This window comes from Tachyglossus aculeatus, chromosome 11 (assembly GCF_015852505.1).
Source record: "Tachyglossus aculeatus isolate mTacAcu1 chromosome 11, mTacAcu1.pri, whole genome shotgun sequence".
NCBI classification, from domain to species: Eukaryota; Metazoa; Chordata; class Mammalia; order Monotremata; family Tachyglossidae; genus Tachyglossus; species Tachyglossus aculeatus.
The window spans coordinates 16986915-17004110 of record NC_052076.1 but is presented as its reverse complement, the minus strand read 5'-3'; the positions used below and the strand labels follow the sequence as shown (position 1 = coordinate 17004110).

Below are 17196 nucleotides of genomic sequence, written 5' to 3'. Positions count from 1 at the left end.
TCAGAACCTTAATTGCTAAACTACTCATTGTTTTTCATTTGGCCCAATCATGGCAGGGAAGATATCCTGCATGTTGGATCATCAGTCTCTGCTCCTCCATCCTCCAGCAGTCAGGGTATATAAGGGGCACAGGGCACAAGGAGCCATTCAAACACAGGAATCTCCTCCTCCTCTGAGACAGCACCAGACCCGGAACCAACCGACACCATGGTCAACTCCTGCTGTGGATCCGTCTGCTCTGACCTGAGCTGCGGAAGGGGCTGTTGCCAAGACACCTGCTGTCAGCCCAGCTGCTGCAGCAGCCCTTGCTGTCCCCAGACGTGCTGCCAAACCACTTGCTGCAGAACCACCTGCTGCCGCCCAACATGCGGTGTGACCAGCTGCTGCCGCCCAACCTGCTGTAGACCCACTTGCTGTCAGTCGTTCTGCTGCCAGCCCACTTGCTGCCGTCCAGTCTGCAATGTTTCCAGCTGCTGCAGGCCCTGCTGCCCCCAACCTTGCTGTGTGTCCACCTGCTGCAGGCCCTGCTGCCCCCAACCTTGCTGTGTGTCCAGCTGCTGCAGGCCCTGCTGCCCCCGTCCCTGCTGTGAGACTAGCTGCTGCCAGCCCACTTGCTGCCGGCCAGTCTGCAACGTTTCCAGCTGCTGCAGGCCCTGCTGCCCCCAACCTTGCTGTGTGTCCACCTGCTGCAGGCCCTGCTGCCCCCAACCTTGCTGCGTGTCCAGCTGCTGCAGGCCCTGCTGCCCCCGTCCCTGCTGTGTGACTAGCTGCTGCCAGCCTTGCTGCCGCCCCACTTGCTGCCAAACCACTTGCTGCCGGACGACTTGTTGCCGCCCAACCTGCTGTGTGCCCACCTGCTGCCAGCCTTGCTGCCGCCCAGCTTGCTGCCAAACCACTTGCTGCAGAACCACCTGCTGCCGCCCTACTTGTGGGACAGCATCTTGTTGCTGAACCATATCCTCTCCTGCCAGCTGCTTGCTACCAATGACCATCCATATTGATGCCTACTTTCTTTGAATCACATGAACCATCTGGGAATGGAAGTGTGCTCCTGTCTGCAAAGCATCTGACAACAACCTGGGACCCACATTCCTCACCACCATGGAACAAGGCCCAGCATCCCAGTCAATGGCCATCCACCTCAACAAGTGTGTGCACTTGTTTCCAAACAATTACCAGCCAAAAGACCGAACGAAGACTCAGTCACCTCGTCCTCTCACCTGGCGTGTTGTCAAAGTGTCCATCTGAGGACTGACAAGGAGTTTGCCTCGGTGACCTGTCTGACTTTGGAAATCACTTCCTCTGGCCTCAGTCCAGGTTCTGTGGATGCTAAATCCTTCGAGTCTAAAAACCTCTTTTCCTGTCCTGATGTTCACCCTTGTTTTGACCCTATTCCTCTCTAATAAACTTTCCTTTTACAGCACAAAATAATCTTGAAATTGTGAATTTTTATTTCTTGAGTGTTTGGCCTCAATTACTGTCCTAATACCATGGTAAACCAGGTGCCAAAACGTATGTTCTAAACCTAATCCCTAAACTCTTCCATCTCGGCTGTTCATGGTCAGTTGGGCAGAACAGCTAGCCCAGCCCATGCCAGAAGACTCAAAGTCAGGGATTGTTGTGACACCATTCCAAAGGCAAAATTCATGAAACAGGAATCAGTCACTTCATTGATAGCATTACTTGGAACAAAGCCATTGTCGGGGAGAAATGAGAAAGGGAGTAGAAGCCTAGCTATGGGATTAATTTAGGATAATTACTTTCCACTTGGGGATCCAGGACTTGGAAGAGGCTCCCTCTTCAGAGATGGTTGGACATCCTACAGAAAGGGCTGTGATGAGCAGGGAGAAGTGGAACTGGTATTTCTGAATCCTTCTTCATCTTAGGGGTCCCTGGGTGGAGTTCCAGTTGAGGGAAAGTCATCAGTTGCTAGGAAAAGATTTATGTTCATGGTTTTCTTTCAAGAACATATACTAAAAGAGCCTATGGATTTTGGTCATGCTGAAAGCAAACCCGATTCACAGATAGAAATTACACATTTTACTGCAACCAAGTGATCTCAAATGATGTCCTCTTTTTGGTCTGAAACTAAGTATAAACCTGTCAATATCTGCAAAATACTGTGATGGACCAGAATGCATGAGAGACTTTCAGAAGATACATTATTGTAAATCAAACTGGGGAAACAAAAGAGAGACAGAATCTTCTCTGAGCACCCAGCATTCAACCTCTGGAAGTGGGAATGGCTAGCTGGACTGCCTACCTCTGGAGTCCAAGCTGCATATCAAGGATTGGTGGAAGCAATGAAAAGGGTGAATTTTTATGGGCCAAGTTGTGCAATTTCCTGGAAATGATTACTTGCCTCAAGGCAAACATCCTCCCGGCTACTGCCATCGCGAGGGCATTAGGACCGTGCAGTCTCCAGGAATCCAAACTCTCTTTCAAGTAGTTTCGGGGGTTACTTCAGCAAGCAGGAGAGATGGAAAGTCACCTCAACTTCTATACTTTATTCCCAATGTATTTGAAGATGACACATCAGCAAGCGCATAAGTGTCCTACATCATCAAAGCCTGGTTTTAAGTGAGGCAACCCAGGTACGAGACACACATCCAAATCCCAAATGAATCAGAGACTGAGAGCAGAATATGACCTCCAGAAACTATTTGCTCCAGGTTCATTCCCCCAGTAGCTCTATATCTGGACAGGTAAAGGACAGATGGCTCTTTCTTGCTCCCTGGGAGAGCACCTGGATGGAACCTATAATTCCAGCAGAGCTAGATAAGCATTGTTTCCCCACTTGCCCAGGACTGTTACCATTCAGATCTCCACCTCTCCTGACAGCAAGTGAAAAATATTATTGCTGAGCCAGGTTCACAGACCATTTGAACTCTATCATGAGCATCAGCCCTGTCAGACCTATCCACCTACGTTGTCTGCTGGACCAGTGACATCGTTCTTTAAGTCTTTTTGGCTTGAAGCTGTCATTTCTCCCTGCTTCAGTTAAACCAACACTTCCTTAATTGCTAAATTTCCAGGGCCCTGGGGCATGAGTGATCCTGGACAATGCAGAAGTTCATTTGAGATGTCCTGAGGCAGGCATTTTGGCTAGTACATTGGTGCCCAGTGGACAAGGCTGTGCAGAACAGTCCATAGCCACACCCTTCTTGCACAGCTCACAAAATCAGATTCATCCCTCCATGATTGTCTGGCAAAAACCTTTTGCTCCACAACAGCCTTCCACCCCACAGAACAGATCATTCACCTTATCTGAATGACCCAGTAAAGGCATTTACCCACAGCAGAAATTGGGCCCCTAAATTCCTCGGGGTTATTATCTGATCCCCAAAATTAGATGGTCATGTGACAGATACACAGCCCAGGGACTGCGAGAAAAGAACCTGGCTGATTAGAATTGATGTTTCTCAGGGTAGAGGAAATATGAGAATGAGTATTGGCAGCCCAGACCTGATCTGGATGACTCTCATGGGACACTGGAAAACACAGTGGGTCCTACTGAGGAAGCTCAGGATATTTCTTGGGGGGAAAACCAAATTCCCCTTTAATTAATTATTTAAAATTAGCATACAAACAATTACAAGGATGTGATACCATTTTCTGGCTGTGACAGCAGCCCCCAGCGGAGTATAAAAGACAAACGGGGGCATGGAGGCTGCCAAACATCAGGAACTTCTCCTTGCACCTGAGCAACCATCACAACCACCACCACCATGGCCTGCAACTGCTGCTCCACAAGCTTCTGTGGCTTCCCAAGATTCTCCCTGTGCGGCTGCTGCCAGCCTTGCTGCCGCCCAGCTTGCTGTGTGTCTACCTGCTGCAGGCCCTGTTGTCCCCCACCGTGCTGTGGGTCCAGCTGCTGCCAGCCCTGCTGTCCCCAACCATGCTGCGTGTCTAGCTGCTGCAGGCCTTGCTTCCTGCCATCCTGCTGTGTGCCCAGCTGCTGCCAGGCTTGCTGCCGCCCCACATGCTGCATGACCCCTTGTTTCCGCCCTACTTGTGGTTCATCGTCTTGCTGCTGAGCATCCTGCCGCACAACAAGCTGCTTCCAATCCATGATCCATGTTTCCAATCCATGGTTTCCCTGCAGTACGGGGAGCTGTCCAGGAGCACCTTGCTATTGACCTACCTGTCAACAGAAAGACATGGGGAATCCACTGTCATTCATTCATTCATTCAATCGTATTTATTGAGCGCTTACTGTGTGTAGAGCACTGTATTAAGCGCTTGGGAAGTACAAGTTGGCAACATAGAGGGATGGTCCCTACCCAACAGTGGGCTCACAGTCTAGAAGGGGTAGACAGAGAACAAAACAAAACATACTAACAAAATAAAATAATTAGAATAAATATGTACAAATAAAATAAATAAATAAATATGTACAAACATATATACATATACACAGGTGCTGTGAGGAGGGGGAGAGGAAGGAGTGGGCTCAGTGTGGGAAGGCCTCCTGGAGGAGGTGAGCTCTCAGTAGGGCCCTGAAGGGAAGAAGAGAAGTAGCTTGGCGGATGTGTGGAAAGAGGGTATTCCAGGCCTGGGGGACCTCAGGGGGACCCCCCCACCCCATGTCCCCCTCCGTCTCGGAACCAGGACCCCCTAAGCCCATCTTCCACCCTCATGCCGTGACCCTTGGCGTCCCCACAGAGACCTCCACCCCCCCATCCCCCCCAGGGGCACCCCAGGCCTCGCAGAAGACAGAGGATTGAGCCAGAGTGAGTGTGGCCGACCAACTTTAATGGAGTGAGGGGAGTCTATAAAAAAATAAAATCCTCTCGCTGCCCTCCCTGCGGGGAGGTGAGGGCAGCAGAGTGGGAGCGGGCCAGACTGGAGGGTGCTCAGGGTTCTACAGGCCATTCATGACCCCCATTCAGCGGCCTCCACTGTCCCACCCAGCAGAGAGGAAGTATTATCTGCCACAGGAGGGAATGGGTACCTCCTGCCTGCTGCCGGTGACCTGACCCAGCAGGGGCCCCCATCCCAGGGAAGAGGGGAAAGGATGGAGACAGACATAAATGAGGCCACACAAGTGGGAAAGCCATGTGCAAATGGCACTGGGGGGCTGGGGGCGAAGGCCAGGCATGTGTGTAGTATGCCCCGACAGGAAAGAATGGATTTTGCCCTCAACTCTGGTTCCTCTCATTCACAGTCTCCCTCACAAGGTCCTCCACCACCTCTTTATCTCAACTTATGCTGAGATGAGGGAAAAGGATGATGAAGCAGAGCTTTATCCACTCCTCTGTCTTCTCACTAAGAAATCCCCTGCCAATTTCACAGGAAACCAAATCCTCTGAGACTGCAATGACTTCATCCCTTCCTATACTTCCTTCTCACTTCCTAGTGCTTTGCTGTCTGTATGTTGCACACTCCTCATCCAACGTAGAAGCCACTGACCAAAAAACAAATGAACAGCTCAAAGTCCTCATTGCAAGGAGGCAATGTGCCAATCTAAAGAAGGAAAATGGATCATTCCCCAGGTATCCAACCAGCTTGGGAAAACCCTTTCTCAGACCACTGTCCAGGCTCCCAGATCCCGAATCCTCTGAGTTTGATATCCTTTCTTTATGTCCTGCTCCTCACTCTTGTTTTATTATGTCTTGGTGATTGACTGTTTTCTAATAAAATATCCCTTCCCAGCATGGAAAATCCTGGCATCATTATTTCTTGTACTTTTTTCTTGAAAACTACTTGAATGCAGTAGAAATCCAAAATGATTTAATCTTGATTTCCATCTTTTTAGTCATAATAGTCAATGTTAAAGAAAGAGTACTATGAGTGAGAGTATCTTGACATCATAAATGAAATCTCTACTAGGACCACCAGTTAACAAAATATATCAGGAATAAGACCATCTGCAGATAGCAAAGTACTTGCTAATTAACCCTTCGTGGGATCATGAACCATGTCTTATGTGAAAAGGGAGGGATTTCCAGGCAGGGAGGGAGGTAGGGATGTGGGAAAGGGGTTGGCACTCAATCAGCTCACCCATTCTTATGTTACCTCACTGATTTCATACTACAATGAGCAAGCTGGTGCTAGAGGAGCCAAGAGTTTGGGCTAAGCCATAGAAGGAAATCAGTGAGGGAAGGTAGGAGGGGGAAAGGTGATTGACTGCTTTAAAGCCAATGACAAGACATTTCTGCTTGATGTGAAGCAGAGGAGGTTTGAGGAGTGGGAAGATGTGGACCTATCATTTTCTTCAAAAATGAACCGGGCAGTTTAGTGAAGTATGGATTGAAGTGGGGAGAGACAGGAGGCAGAGAGGTCAGCAATGAGGCTGAAGTAGTAATCAAGATATGTTAGGATAAATGCTTGGCGACAGTTTGGATGGAGAGGAAAAGGTGGAATTTATCAATATTGGGACAGTAGAACTGACAGAACTTGGAGATGGTTTAAATATGTGGGTTGGATGAGAGAGATGAGGATAATACCAAGATTACAGGATTGTGTGATAGGGAAAATAGTGGTACAGCCTACAGTGTTGGGAAAGTCGGGGGGAGGACATGGCTTGGGTGGGAATGTAGTTTGAGGTGTTAATGGGACATCCAGGTAGAAATATCCTGAAAACAAAAGGAAATGCATGACTTCTGAGTAAGAGTGAGGTTGGAGCTGGAGATGTGGATTTGGGAATCATCTGCATAGAGATGATAATTGAAGACATGGAAGCAAACGAGTTCTCCAAGAGTGTTAATGTAGGTGGAGACTAGAAAGGGACCCCCACTGTCCCAGAGTAGGAACCTGAAAAATAGACTGAGAAGGAACGGCCAGAGAGATAAGAGGAGAACCAGGAGAGGACAGTGTCAGTGAAGCCAAAATTGGATAATGTTTTCAGAAGCGGGTGGTTGGCAGTGTCTAAGGAAGCTGAAAGTTCAAAGGGGATTAGGTTAGAATAAAGGCCAGTGGATTCGGAGAGAAGGCGATCATTGCTGACTTTTGCTGGGCAGTTTCTGTGGAAGGATGGGATGGAAACCACACTGGGGGAGGTTAAGGCGAGAATTGGAGGAGAGGAAATGGAAGGAGCCTCATAATCTGGTCCTGATGTTTTGAACTCAGAAATGGAGAATTAAATTTCTCTCCCCTAGCCAGTCTTTCTCCTCTTTTACCAGTGATTGTCTTTGTTCCAAATAGTGCCATCTGCTAAGTGACTGACACTTGGATTATTCATTCATTCATTCATTCGTATTTATTGAGCGCTTACTGTGTGCAGAGCACTGTACTAACAGCTTGGGAAGTACAAGTTTGCAACATATAGAGATGGTCCCTACCCAACAGAGGGCTCACAGTCTAGAAGGGGGAGACAGACAACAAAACATATAAACCAAATAAAATAAATAGAATAAATGCGTACAAGTTAAGTAAATAGAGTAATAAATATGTACAAATATATATACATATATACAGGTGCTGTGGGGAGGGGAAGGTGGTAAGGCGGGGTGATGGGAAGGGGGAGTAGGGGGAGAGGAAGGAGGGGGCTCAGTCTGGGAAGGCCTCCTGGAGGAGGTGAGCTCTCAGTAGGGCTTTGAAGGGAGGAAGAGAGCTAGGTTGGCGGATGTGCAGAGGGAGGGCATTCCAGGCCAGAGGGAGGATTTGGGCCGTGGGTCGATGGCAGGACAGGCGAGAACGAGGCACAGTGCGGAGATTAGCGGCGGAGGAGCAGAGGGTGCGGGCTGGGCTGGAGAAGGAGAGAAGGGAGGTGAGGTAGGAGGGGGCGAGGTGATGGAGAGCCTTGAAGCCGAGGGTGAGGAGTTTTTTCCTGATGCATAGGTTGGTTGGTAGCCACTGGAGATTTTTGAGAAGGGGAGTAACATGCCCAGAGCGTTTCTGCACAAAGACGATCCGGGCAGCGGTGTGAAGTATGGATTGAAGTGGGGAGAGACAGGAGGATGGGAGATAGTAGAGGAGGCTGATGCAGTAATCCAGTCAGGATAGGATAAGAGATTGAACGAGTAGGGTAGCGGTTTGGATGGAGAGGAAAGGGCGGATCTTGGCAATGTTGCGGAGGTGAGACCAGCAGGATTTGGTGATGGATTGGATGTGAGGGGTGAACGAGAGAGCAGAGTCGAGGATGACACCAAGGTTGTGGGCTTGTGAGACGGGAAGGATGGTAGTGCTGTCAACAGATTATGAGTTTTCCCACTGGAAAGGTGTAGCAAGAATGAGTGACTCCACCCGCACATCCGACCCCATCCCATTGTACCTTAACGAAACACTTGTCCCTTCCCTTCTTCCCTCCATAACCACCATCTTTGACTGTTCACTCATAGGAGCTTTCAGTGTAAACTTGGCTACAGGTCTAGGAATGCTAGCAGGAGAATGAGTAGTTCAGCTACTTGCCAGGAAAAGGTTTACTTCAACTGCTATTCAAGGTGACTCCTACAACAGCCATAATCAATGATATTTATTAACTGAGCACCTACTATGTGCAGAACACTGCAACACTTCTAATACTTTGGAAAATACAATACATCATAGTTATGGTCAAAATCCCCTTCTCCTTCTCCAGTAGTAGTTGTAGTCTTAATAGTAGCAATAATTTATTAAGCACTTACTACGTACTACTTGGTGGGAAGCTAAACAGAGGCAGGAATGAGACATTGTCCCTAGCCTTTAAGAGACTCACAATCTGACAGAATAAAGTGGGAGTGGGAACTGGTGACAGACACATAGGACTGATGAAACAATAAAATAGCATTAAAGGTGAAGATAAAATAGACAAAATATAAGCACAAATCAATAGAGTGCTGGGATTAGAAGAGATGACTTTGAGGATCCTCATGACTCGGACTCCAAGGCATATCTCTAGTAACTGCAACTGCCATGACAGTCACTAGTCTTCCCAGAGTTTTGTGGAGATCTCATGCTGTGGGTGCTTTTCTCTTTTCCACTGGCTTGGAGGAAGGGAGGACGGGAAGGAGTTTATTCCGTGGCATGGAGAAGGGCTGGTGAAGTTTCTTGGGGAAAGGGCATGGCTGACTTTGTGTATTGGGGACACCAAGGGTGCTTAGCTGCAGCTTCAATCCTTGGGCACAAACAGCATGCAGGGAAATGCGGTACTTGGTGGTGAGGAGGGAAGGCAGCAGTGTTCCCTGTTCCTTCAATCGATCAGTCAATCAATCCTATTTATTGAGAATTTACTGTGTGCACAACACTGCACTGAGCTCTTGGGAGAGTACCCTATAGCAGCGTTGGTAATAATAATGATAATGATAATAATGATAATAATAACAGTATTTGGGAAGCACTTACTATGTGCCAGACACTGTACGAAACTCTGGATAGATACAAGATAATCAGGTTGGACACAGTCCCTGCCCCACATGGGGCTAACAATTTCAATCCCCATTTTACAGATGAGGTAACTGAGGCCAAGAGAAGTTAAGCGACATCCAAAATCACAAAGCAGACAAGTGGTGGACATGTTTCCTGCGTATAAGGAGCTTACAGTCTAGATGGGATCATGGGATTGTGGTGGAGAAAATGCCAACCACATGTTTCTATTGGTGGAATGCTGGCAGATGATCACTGTTCTAGGGACACGGAGATAATGCCATGGAAGTGAAAAATGTGATGTTCTCAGAGCCCTGAATATGAGAGTATTGGGCCAAAAACTGAAGACAGACCACAAGAAACAACTACAGGAGATACCATGAACTTTTTATTCCACAGATGGGAAATTTTACTAGGGAGCTGTAAGGCTGTGAAACACAGAAAAGTAAGAGGGAATAATGGAAAGGAAAGAAATCATTGCAGGCTAAGGGGATTTGGTTCACTGAAAAATGGGTGAGTGATTCCTCAAGGAGAAGCAGGAGCAGATAAAACTGTCCTCCATCATCCTTTTTCCATAAGAGATGCCAGGTGAGATGAGGTAGTAGCTGAGACCCTCATGAGGGAAACCAGAGTTTAGAGTGGTGCCTAGTCCAGTTCTGGGAGTGCAGATTTGCCATGGGTCTCTGATGGCATGGAAGGCAGCAGCAGGGAATTCCTGGATATCTCCCCTAAATTTTAAGGACCATCGAGGCGGTCATGGATTGGAAGCAGCTGGTTGCCAGGCAGGATGCTCAGCAGCAATACGATGGGCCACAAGTAGGGCAGAAACAAGGCTGGCAGCAAGGGGGGACACAGCAGGTTGGGTGGCAGCAAGTCGTCCGGCAGCATGTGGTTTGGCAGCACGTTGGGCGGCAGCAAGGCTGGCAGCAGCTGGGCACACAGCAGGTTGGCGGGCAGCAAGGCCTGCAGCAGCTGGACACGCAGCATGGCGGGGGACAATAGGGCCTGCAGCAGGTAGACACACAGCAAGCTGGGCGGCAGCAGGGCTGGCAGCAGCCACACAGGGAGAATCTTGGGAAGCCGCAGAAGCTTGTGGAGCAGCAGTTGCAGACCATGGTGGTGGTGGTTGTGACCGTCGTTCAGGTGCAAGGAGACGTTTCTGATGTTTGACTACCTCCTTGCCCCACTGCCTCTCTTATATACCCCCTTGGGGGCTTCTGTGATGGCAGGGAAGGGGGATCATTTCCTTGTAATTGTTTGTATGCTAATTTACAGTAATTAAATAAAGGACAATTAGGTTTTCCTCCATGAAATGTCCTGAACTTCCTCAGCAGGACCACTGTGTTTCCCAAGGGCACTGACAATCACCCAATCAGTTTTTGAATTCCCGAGCATCGTTCTAGTGCTTCCTGAGGAACATCACCTCTCATCAGTCAACCTCTTTCCTTCTTTGTTCCTGGGCTGTAGGTCTGTCACATGAACGTGTGATGCTCTCGCTCTGTTGACACACTCTGAGGAATGTAGGGCAGCATTTTTACTGGGATCAAGGAGCCATTAAGCTGTTTGTGGACAGGAAAAGTGTATACCAGATAAGTTGTATTGTACTCTCCCAAGTTCTTCGTATGGTGTTCTGCACACAGTGAGTAGCTAATACATAACTTTGATTGATTGATGATTGATTGTTTGGGTCATAATTAGGTGGAAGGTGGTTAATGGAAGGGGAGGCCCGATTCCCTGCTGGGCTAACTTGAAAGGATGAACTTAATTTTGTTCAGGTTCAGGTATTAGCTGTGGAGGAGTGTGTTTACCCGTGTCTGCCTTATTCCCACTACAGTGAGCCTTTCTATTGTATAAAATCATTCCTTCACCCCATGTCCCTGGAAATACAGCAATTTGGAAGGGGTTGGTTTTGTTGAGGCTGGGAGAAATGGCAACATTTTTTGTATTTATTAAGCATTGACTATGTGCCATGCACTGTAATAAGCGCTGAAGTAGATACAGGTCAACCTGGTTAGACACAATCCATGTCCCACAAGTGACTCGCAGTCTTTATCCTCATTTTACAGATGAGGTAACTGAGGCAGAGAGATGTTATGTGACTTGCCTAAGGTCACACATCAGGCAAGTGGCTGAGTCTGGATTAGAACCTAGGTCCTTCTGACTTCTAGTCCTGTGCTCTTGAAGCCAAAACAACCTAAGGAATGACGATTTCACTAGTCTGGCAGATAAAGTGGTGGGATTGCTCATGACAAAGATTCTGAAGGTCTGTGATCCTGGCTCAAAAAGGAAGCAGGGAGGCCTAGTGGGAAGAGAAAGTGCTTGGGCCTCAGTGGAGTCATTCATTCAACTGTATTTATTGAGTGCTTACTGTGTTCAGAGCACTGTACTAAGCACTTGGGAGAGTACAATATAACAATAAACAGTCACATTTTTTGCTCACAGCAAGCTTACAGTCTAGAAAAAGGGAGGCAGGCATCAGTACAAATAAATAAAATGACAGATAAGTCCTTAAGGGCTGTGGGGCTGGTATGGGGGAAGAAGAAAGGGAGAAAGGCAGGGGGACCCTGAAGGGAGTTGGAGATGAGGAAAGGTGGGGCTAAGTCCGGGAAGGCCTCTTGGAGGAGATGTGCTTTCAATAAGGCTTGGAAGAGGGAGAGAGTAATTGTTTGCCGTATTTGAAGATGGAGAGCATTCCAGGCCAGTGGCAGGATGTGGGCTAGGGGTCAGTGGAAAGACAGGCGAGATTGAGGCACAGTGAGAAGATTAGCACTAGAGGAGTGTAGTGTGTGGCCTGGGCTGTAGAAGGAGAGAAGTAAGGTGAGGTAGGAGGGGGCAGGGTGGTGGAGTGCTTTAATGGTGAGGATTTTTTGTTTGATGTGCAGGCGGTTAGGCAACCACTGGAGATTTTTGAGGAGTGGGGTGACATGTCCTGAAGGATTTTATAGAATAATGATTTGGGCAGCAGAGCGAAGTATAGACTGGAGTGGGGAGAGACAGGAGCCTTGGAGGTCAGCAGGGAGGCTGATGCAGTGATTCTGGCTGGATAGGATTAACGTAGTAGCAGTTTGAATACAGAGGGAAGGGTGGATTTTAGCTATGATGTGAAGGTGGGACCAACAGGATTTAGTGGTGGATTGAAAATGTGGGTTGAATGAGAGAGAGGAGTCAAGGATGACACCAAGACAAGAAGGATGGTGGTGCCATCTACAGTGAAGGGAACACCAGAGGAAGAACAGGGTTTGGGTGGGAAGATGAGGAGTTCTGTTTTGGACATGTTAAGTTTGAGGTGACAGGAGGACATCCAAGTACACATGTCTTGAAGGCAGGTGGGGATGTGAGACTGGAGAGGAGAGATATCAGGGCTGGAGATTTAGATTTGGGTATCAACTGCATAGTGGTGGTAGTTGAAGCCATGGGAGTGAATGAATTCTCCAAGGGAGTAGGTGTAGATGGAGAATAGAAGGGCATCCAGGAAGGAATCTTGAGGGACAACAACAGTTAGGGGGTGGGAGGCAGAGGAGGATTCCACAAAGAAGTCTGAGACTGAATGGCCAGAGTCCTAATCCCAGCTCTCCATTTACCTGCTGTATGACCTTGAGAAAATTACTTCTCTGTGCCTCAGTTTCCTTTTCTATAAAATGGAGATGAAATATCTGTTTGCCCTCCCCTTTAGACTGTGAGTCCCAGGTGGGACAGAGACTGTGACTCACTTGATTGTACTGTATCTATCCCAGCTATTAGTACAGTGCATGGCACACAGTAAGCACTTAACAAATACCACAATTAGTTTTGCTATTATAAATATTTCTAACCTGGTGTCAGGAGAGGTTAGAAGACTTAACAGTCAGGATCAATCAATCAATCATATTTAATGAGCACTTGCTGTGTGCAAAACACTGTATGAAACACTTAGGAGAATACAATATAACAGAGTTAGTAGACACATTCCCAGGACCCTGGTAAAGTAGGAATAAATTTGTTTATAGCCCCAACAAAATTATAGCATCCATTCAAAGAGATCTCCAAGAGCAGAAGAGACAACCCATCTGTACTTCTCCTCTCCAGGTGTAGAGCTACCCAGAGATGCTAGCCTCTGGAGGTGATTTGCAGCTCTAAGAGGCTGAGATGCAGTTGGGATTGGAGGGGGGCTATAACAGATTGCCTCCCTTGAAGACAGGAATTGTTTCAATCAATGGTTTTTAATGAGCACACTGCATGCCAAGTACTGTTCTAAGCACAACAGAGTTAATAGATACGATCTATAATAGATTAATAGATAATAATGCTCGCAATGATCCCTGCCCCAAAAGAGTTTAGAGTCTACAGGAAAAGGTGCACTGGCTGATGTGTCATCTTTGGGGAAATTGGGATGGAAATGGGTCAGCTGGGTAACCTTCCATACCTTTTGCTTGCCAAGGTAACCTCTGAAACCACTTGAAAATGAGTTGCAGATTCCCGTAGATCTGCAGTATATTAACAACCGAGAGGGAGTTATTCCTTCTGAGGCAAGGAAACACTTCCAGGGACTTGTGTGACTCCATTCCCCAAAATTCACACTTTTCATTGCTACAGCAACTCATGATGTACCCCAGAAGTGCTGGAGGCTGGACACTCTGAGAAGCAACAGCCAGGCTGACAGCAGGTCTCTTGGCAGCAGCCTCTTCCGCAGCTCAGGTCAGAGCAGATGGATCCACAGCAGGAGTTGACCATGGTGTTGGTTGGTTCAGGGTCTAGTTTTTGCTTAGCAGAGGAGGAGATTCCTGATTTTCAATGACTCCTTGCTCCCTTTTGCCCATTATAAGCCCTAATACGGTGGTAGGTGGATTGCTAAAGAAATATGATCCAAGGTGCCAGACCCTTTCTATGCTATAGTTGGGTCCAATTGGAAAGCACTGAGTAGATTAACAATTGCTGTTCTGCAAATAAAGGGCCTGCAGCAGGTAGACCTGCAACATGGTGAGGAACAGTAGAGCCTGCAGGAGCTGAACATGCAGCAGATTGGGCAATGAGATCAATGAGCTTTAGGAATCAGATGACTTTAGAACGTATTTTTCAGTACCTGGTTTACCATGGGGCTAGGACAGTAATCAAGGACCAACTCTCAAGAAATCAAGATTCACAACTTCAGGATTATTTTGTGCTGTAAAGGGAAAGTTTATTAGAGTGAAATAGGATCAAAACACGGGTGAACATCAGGAAGGGAAGAGAGGGTTTTAGACTTAAAGAATTCAGCCCCCACAATACCTGGACTGGGGCCAGAGGAAGTGATTTCCAAAGCCAGATGAATCGCTAAGGAAAATTCCTTTGCCCCTCCTCAGATGTCATGTTGAGAACATGGCAGTTGAGAGGATGAGATGACTGAAATGTCCTTTGGTGTTTTGGCTGATGGCTCTTCGGAAGCCAGCGTCTATGCTGGCTGAGGTGGGTGGCTGTTGACTGGGAGGCTGGTGAGGACTGTGGGCCCCAGGTTGTTGTCAGGTGGCTTGGCTCTATGCGGGCAGGCAGCACAATCCTACTTCGAGTTGGCTCCATATGATCCAAGGAACCCGGGCATCAATATGGCTGGTCATTGGTTGCAAGCAGCCGACAGGAGGGGAGGTTGTTCAACAACAAGATGCTGAACAGCAGGTAGGGCGGCAGCAGGTGGTTCTGCAGCAAGTGGTTTGGCAGCAAGCAGGGCGGCAGCAAGGCTGGCAGCAGCTGGGCACACAGCAGGTTGGGCAGCAGCAAGTGGTTTGGTAGCATGTGGGGAGGCAGCAAGGCTGGCAGCAGCTAGACACACAACATGGTTGGGGGCAGCAGGGTCTGCAGCAGCTGGACACACAGCATGGGCGGGGGCAGCAGGGCCTGCAACAGGTAAACACACAGCAAGGTTGGGGGCAGCAGGGCCTGCAGCAGCTGGCAACACTGCAGACTGGACGGCAGCAAGTGGGCTGGCAGCAGACCGACTGGCAGCAAGTAGGTCTGCAGCAGGTTGGGCGACAGCAGCTGGTTGCACAGCATGTTGGGCGGCAGCAGGTGGTTCTGCAGCAGGTGGTCTGGCAGCATGTCGGGGGACAGCAAGGGCTGCTGCAGCAGCTGGGCTCACAACAGGTCTGTTGGCAGCAGCCTCTTCCGCAGCTCAGGTCGGAGCAGACGGATCCACAGCAGGAGTTGACCATGGTGTCGGTTGGTTCAGGATCTGGTATTGTCTCAGAGTAGGAGGAGATTCCCAAGTTTGAATACCTCCTGGTGCTCCATGCCTCTTATATACCCTGTGGTGGTGGCGGGTAGTAGTTCAAAGACTGATGATCCAGTATGTTGGATCCCTTCCCTGCCATCCTTGGAACCAATAGGAAAGCAAAGAGTAGATTAGCAATTAAGACTCTGACAAGGCAGTATTCTCAGTCCCATGGGAAGATTAATTTTCTATCTTGTTGACCTCAGCAGCAGCCAATTAACATCTTGCTTCCTGTGCAAGGAGGTTCTCTACCTCCTCCTCTATTGAGGAACGTTTCCTCACTTCCTACGTTTTCCCACCACTAACAACCATGGTTTAGTCATTTGACTGTAGACCCCAATGTATCACTGTCACCCTCCCTTCCTTGTGGGAATAGGCAGTGAGTCAAAGATGCCCCTTGGGCACATGGGCTAAAAGTCCCCATCTTGGATCAAAGCACCTTCTTGTGGGAAGGAATGCTGGTTGAGGAAATGCAGGAAAGTGAGTGGGGAATCACTAGGGTATCATGAGGAAGAAGGTGGCTGAGTGAGCCCATATCAGGTTGTTAGGATCCTGACAGAGAACTCTAAAGCTGGGGCCCATTTCAAGTATCTCTGGCCTATTGATTTGACTCTGTTGGGCAGTGGGGTGTCTGTGCTGACAAATACAGAGCAAAAGAGCATTTATTTGGACGTTTTCTTCCCCATGTTGTAGTGGCCTTGGATCTAGAGACATCTTGGGGGTGAAGTGTTCCATAAAAACCACTGGAAAATCTGGCCTGAGATCCTAGACTTGGGCTACGGGGTAAAGTGGTGATGGAGTAATTTGTCAGGAACAAAGATGAGCTATAGTCCAGAGACTTTGGGCCTGAGAATTTGCACAGAGGAGTTGACTATAATGCTAATGGCTCGTGTAGAGCCTCATTCATTCAGTCATTCATTTAATCATATTTATTAAGCTTTTCTCTGTGCAGAGCACTGTCCTAAATGCTTGGGAAACTACGGGGCAATGTAAAGAGTGACAATCCCTTTCCACAATGAGCTCATAGTCTAGAACACTCCTGAACTTGTCCCACTGGGGTAGGAGTAAAAATGAGAAAGAAGAGGGGCAATGGGGCACTGCGACTCTGCACATGCAGTCTTCACTCATGTTGACAAGTTCCAGGATGTTCTGTGACTGGAACCCAGGTCTTCTGGTTCTTAGAACCATCTTCTATCCACTGGACCATCTCAAGGGCTACTGTGAACTGTTCCTGAACTCTGGAGGCCCGTTGAATGCTTCCCTGACACTTTAAAAATGGCCATTTCACCTTGGTGCCTGACGATGATGTCCACCAGACTTGGGACAAGTCCAGCGATAGATTTGTTAAATGGGAAGGGAGCAGGAGAAAAAATCAAGACAAGGATGGTCATCTTGACCTCCCAGTGAAACTACCCTTGCTGAAACTGGAGATTTTACAGTTAGCTTTGAAGGCATACAAGCCATTCTTGAAGACCCTACTTCCAGACAATTTGATAAGTGGATTCTGCTAACTTTTGGGGCCAACCAAGGTTAGGTTTAAGTGCAGTACCAGGCTAGGGTTTGAAAGTTCCAATTGTCTGCTGCTTCTGATCTTTTTAGTAAAGGAAGATTTATTGGAGGAAGATATGATTTTGGTAAGGTTTTGAAGATGGGAAGAGTGGTGATCTGACAGATATGAAGACAGTCAGTCA

At 48.0% G+C, this 17196-nt stretch overlaps 3 protein-coding genes across 3 annotated transcripts; 1 reads left to right on the top strand and 2 right to left on the bottom strand.

The window, feature by feature from the left end:
* The first annotated feature begins 207 nt into the window (after positions 1-207).
* LOC119934207 (keratin-associated protein 4-2-like) lies at positions 208-4037 on the top strand. Its single transcript, XM_038753626.1, has 3 exons — positions 208-624; positions 778-910; positions 3967-4037. Exons 1-3 carry the CDS (start codon positions 208-210, stop codon positions 4035-4037), a joined length of 621 nt encoding a protein of 206 aa, XP_038609554.1.
* A 6039-nt stretch (positions 4038-10076) lies between these two features.
* On the bottom strand, positions 10077-13995 carry LOC119934694 (keratin-associated protein 4-4-like). Its single transcript, XM_038754249.1, has 4 exons — positions 13873-13995; positions 13688-13748; positions 10762-10822; positions 10077-10290 (listed from the first exon to the last, which is right to left on the bottom strand). The coding sequence occupies exons 1-4, from the start codon at positions 13993-13995 to the stop codon at positions 10077-10079; spliced, it is 459 nt and encodes a 152-aa protein (XP_038610177.1).
* An 893-nt stretch (positions 13996-14888) lies between these two features.
* Positions 14889-15518, bottom strand: LOC119934208 (keratin-associated protein 4-2-like). The gene has a single exon (XM_038753627.1). It carries the CDS (start codon positions 15444-15446, stop codon positions 14889-14891), a length of 558 nt encoding a protein of 185 aa, XP_038609555.1. The 5' UTR covers positions 15447-15518.
* Positions 15519-17196: the final 1678 nt, after the last annotated feature.

Bases quoted from the DNA above. Each gene is read 5' to 3' on its own strand.
- LOC119934694 (XM_038754249.1), bottom strand. From the start codon at position 13,995: ATGGTCAACTCCTGCTGTGGATCCATCTGCTCTGACCTGAGCTGCGGA. The intron at 13,749-13,872 runs GTACATCATGAG...AATATACTGCAG, and splicing joins CAGCCTCCAGCACTTCTGGG to ATCTACGGGAATCTGCAACT. The intron at 10,291-10,761 runs GTGACAGACCTA...TACCTGCTGCAG, and splicing joins CGAGAGCATCACACGTTCAT to GCCCTATTGTCCCCCGCCAT.
- LOC119934207 (XM_038753626.1), top strand. From the start codon at position 208: ATGGTCAACTCCTGCTGTGGATCCGTCTGCTCTGACCTGAGCTGCGGA. The intron at 625-777 runs GTCTGCAACGTT...AGCTGCTGCCAG, and splicing joins AGCCCACTTGCTGCCGGCCA to CCTTGCTGCCGCCCCACTTG. The intron at 911-3,966 runs CCTGCTGCCGCC...GCTGCTGCCAGG, and splicing joins AACCACTTGCTGCAGAACCA to CTTGCTGCCGCCCCACATGC.
- LOC119934208 (XM_038753627.1), bottom strand. From the start codon at position 15,446: ATGGTCAACTCCTGCTGTGGATCCGTCTGCTCCGACCTGAGCTGCGGA.